This window comes from Limulus polyphemus, unplaced genomic scaffold, assembly GCF_000517525.1.
Source record: "Limulus polyphemus unplaced genomic scaffold, Limulus_polyphemus-2.1.2 Scaffold2154, whole genome shotgun sequence".
Lineage (NCBI taxonomy): Eukaryota > Metazoa > Arthropoda > Merostomata > Xiphosura > Limulidae > Limulus > Limulus polyphemus.
Genome location: NW_013667764.1, coordinates 209,656 through 213,949, shown reverse-complemented (window position 1 = coordinate 213,949; position 4,294 = coordinate 209,656). Strand labels below are relative to the sequence as shown.

Genomic DNA, 4,294 nt, shown 5'->3' with positions numbered 1-4,294 from the left:
TATATATATATATATGAATATAAAATGGATTTAAAGCTTATTACATGTGTTAAATGGTATCTTCTGTACAACAGTTATTGTAAACACGGTGAAACTGCGTGTCTTATTTTTTGAATCAAAAAATAAAATTTTCAATCTTGTAAAATAAAAACTACTGGAAAGTTTCAAAATAATGTAGGATCTTAAGAAGACATAGAAATCAGTAACTAAAATTTAAAACAAAGGCAATGATGAAATCGTTTTGAAATTTCAAGCAACGAATTCATAGAGATATCAGATATAGAAGTTCGATATCTTATTTGCAGAAGCTACATCACCTGTAGAGAGTATTTCTGGAGTATCAAGTTATTTCATCCAGTAGTTTGTTCACGCAATGCAATTTAACAAATCATACAACGAACCTAAAACCGAATAGGAACCATACAACAAGTGTTGCGAATCAACGCACCCAGGTCTCAAAAAGATATTGGAATCCTGTTCGATCGTAGTTGGCGTTTATACGAATGTTTATGTAATCATAGACCTCTGTAATTGTAACAAATAGCGTTTAAAAACAGTTTACGTTAGCGTATAAGTACGAAACACATTTTACATATAATAATGGTTATTGTTAAGTGACCTGACCAAGATAAGCTTTAATAAAGAAATCAGCTAATTTTATTCCATGTTTTTCGTAATTTTGAAATAACCTTATTACTTTGAAAGCAATGTGTGTTTTCGATAAAGGAGAGAATAACGAAAATTTTGTGGATAAAAAAAAAGTATCAACGGAAAACAATGAATAGCATGTCTGTGATGGCTGAAAAATAATCACAAGATAAAAATCCATCAGGTCCATTTGCGAATTGAAACAGCTGCCTTGTTAGAAGGGCAGAATGCGTCATTTTTACGAAATGTTTAGGTTCTGTTTTATAATTATTTGTACTAGTCATCGTTTGTGTATGATAAAAAAGCATGAGATGTAATTTTTTGTGAGTGGCTTGATCCAGTTTCTGATATTTGTTTAGTCATCAAGACACCTTTGATATAAAGGGAAATGTATAGACTGTAAAGAAACTAAAGTGAATGTTGTAACAGCTGATGACTTATTATAACGTTTTCAGCAGTGTTTTTGAAAATTTCACTTACAATATAGTTGTGAATTTGAATTAGTTCAAAATTAATGCAATGAAACGCGCATTATGAGTTAATTTACCCCGTTTGATAAAAGTAGGATCAAGGAAAAAAAAAGGGCAACATCACTTGTTTTGGTGTTAAATGAATGCACTTGCAGAACTAGTAGAAGAAATGTTCCTTTTGATAGTAACGCTTTGGCTCATCTCACCCTCTGAACAATATAGTGCTAGTCAAGCGCTTTCAACTAGTAATATAGTTGCCACGCAATCATCAAGTCCTACAACTTCATCATCCTCCCAAGAAAGTAAGTTTTTAGAAGCTAATCGTTTTTTCATAACATAGACAATAAACATATATTTTTCGTACAAATTGTTTGGGAATATTAAAATTATTGCTCTATTGTGTTTGATTAGATTTGGATGTTTTATCTTATTTGTTTTTATTGATCTAATAGTTTAAATAGTTGATAAATAATATGAATGATTGGCATCACTTTAACTTGAAAAGTAAATAATTAATTAAAATACAACGTTTTAACGTCAACAATTTCCACTTTATAAATAAACTACATGATTGAAGATGACTTAGATACGTCGAAATGTGTAGTTTTTTAGTGTGTTTTTTTAAGTGAATGATGCTGATGGCGCCACTAAGTATATTTTAATTGTATACAGTAAAACGTTGTAGTTTAGTTAATTTGATTTAACAAATGTCTGAAGCCTATTCTAATCAGTGACATCATCCATATTACCGTTATTTCATGCAAAATCCAATAAGTTATTAGTTACTACTTTGGAATTCTTCCTTCTTAGTCTTTTTTTATAGTTTTTTAAAACCTAAAATGTCTGTGTCTTTGTGTTTCGGAAAATTCTTAAAAATGACTTTTTCATGTTATGTTTTTGTATGAGATTTGCATGATGTTTTTCACTTTACTAAATGATTCTATTTAAAGCTATTCAACCTTGAAATTTTAATTAAGGTAATGCTTCCAGTTCTGCCAAAGAACTTAGACAGGTCATTTTCAGAAGCAAATACGTAAATCTTTACAAATGTTTTAGCCATAGCGTGAAACGCGTGTACAGAAGAAATCTATATTTACCGATATTAACACCAGATTATACCACTTTTCAGGGATATTGTCAAATTTTAGAGGAATGATCCTGGAAAGAAACCGATCTAGGAAATGTCTTTGATAAGGCAAAATTCTGAAACTTCCCGATATATAGCATTTTGTTGTGTGCAAAGATTACATATATTATTTTCCCACATGAATTTTAAACTTTCGAAGTTCTAATTTTGGAATATACTGAATCCGGTTGAAAACGTGGGCTAACTTAGCCTAGATGTTATTTTTTGTAGCTCCATTGGTCAATGAACTTATCTGCTACTTCATGGGATAGTTTCATTGTGACCTCTTGCATGGGAGATACTTTTGTGATTGTCACATGTTTTCTGATCGATCAGCTACAGAGAGAATGTGTTTTGTGATTTTAAGTTTTGGAGATTTTCAAGAGATTCATTCTGACTTTTGAGGAGAGTAGGCTGACTCGTTTCTGTCCTGAGAGAGTTAAAATTTGCTGGTGAAATTTCATAAGAGTCCTTATCTTTTATTCGTTTATTTTGCTGATCATATGAGTTAACTTTACTTAAACAGTTGTTACACTTTTCTTTACTAGCTAAATCACATCGCAATAGTCTACCCTAGTGTCAGATACCTTAAGTTTTATTCGCTAAATGCCTCCCGGTGGCTTAGCGGTTGGTCTATGAGCTTTTAACGCTAAAATTCGAGCTTCGATATTCGCAGTAGGCAGAGCATAGATAGGCCATTGTGTAGTTTTGTGTTTAACAACAAACAAACCAGATATTCGCTAAATTAAGCATTAATATCATTCAAACTCCAACATTGTGTCTTAATTAAGAGTAAAAAACAAAACTGTGTTACAGAAACTAGTCAGCTGTAACTAATAAAAAAGATTTTACTTTTCATTGTGTCAAAAACGTTGTTTCTTTTCGTTTTTTACTCTTAATATAGTAGCACAATGTGCTTGAAAAGAAATGATACTGTCTTAATATTAATTGTTTCTTTAAATCATTTTGTAGCAAATCACTACACTTTTCTATCCTGATCAAGCATGGCCTAAAGTTAGAGTACTCGACTCACAATCTGCGGGTCATGAGATCGAAACCCCGCGTCGAAAATGCTAACCCTGTCAGCCTTGGGAGCATTATTATGTAACAATCAATCCTACTTCTTTTTGGTTAGCAGTTCAAAATTTAGGACGGCTTTGCCATAAACAAACTTTTCCTTTCACATACCAAGTCCATGAACTCCTCGTTTATGCGAATATCACGTAAATGGTGAAGTTATATTCTTGAATTACCACAATTTTATACTTTAAAATGTAACTCCCCTCCCAGTATAATGTCTCTGATTTTGATAATATATCCTCTAGGGTTTTGGAATCACTTTGTGCCTGTTGGATGTCATTGTTAGATCTAAGTATTAAGCAGGTCATTTACATGTTTTAATTATTGGATCTAAGTATTAAGCAGACCATTTACAAGTTCTTTTTACTACCAAGATAGTTAACTTTGACAGGCTCATTCGAAATTGGCAAATAAGTATAAAATGTTTCGTGAACAAAATGATGTAGTGATGAACTTTATAGTCATATCTTCCACTTTTCTACTATTTTTACTCTTGCTTTTCCTAACTTTTTAATAACGGTAACAAAATCGTTTTATAACCTCTGTTTATTACATTGTCTTTGAGAGTGATTTGTTCTGCTCGCTTGACTCAATTGTCCATCTCTGTCTCTGCCTGTCTGCAATTATCTATCTATCTATATACCGTCACTTCTTGCCGGTCTTATATATACGAAATAGAGGGCGTCTGGTAAACACTTGAGCCTTCACGAACGTTCTAGATACTCATTACATGTTACCAGCGTCACGTGAATTCCGCTGTTGTAACACTGCCCCTTCCTTAGTATTGTTCGTCCCGAACAATTGCCACTTACATTAAACCAATATATAATTAACAATAACTTAATTAAATGGACAGAATTTACTAACACAAAATTAAAATTAAACAAAGTCTCTTAATTTTACGGGACGTATCTTCTTCCGTACTGGCTTCTGCTTCACATGAGGTTCATCTGCTCCATCAGGAATTGTC

The 4,294-nt window shown here is 32.2% G+C and overlaps 1 protein-coding gene across 1 annotated transcript in view; it reads left to right on the top strand.

Moving 5' to 3' along the window:
- Window positions 1-1,082: 1,082 nt before the first annotated feature.
- Window positions 1,083-4,294, top strand: part of LOC111087442 (pituitary tumor-transforming gene 1 protein-interacting protein-like) — an 11,154-nt gene continuing 7,942 nt past the window's right edge. The window contains exon 1 of the mRNA XM_022394067.1: window positions 1,083-1,420. Coding sequence (XP_022249775.1) covers window positions 1,258-1,420 — 163 coding nt within the window. The 5' untranslated portion in view covers window positions 1,083-1,257. The remainder of the gene's footprint in view (window positions 1,421-4,294) is intronic.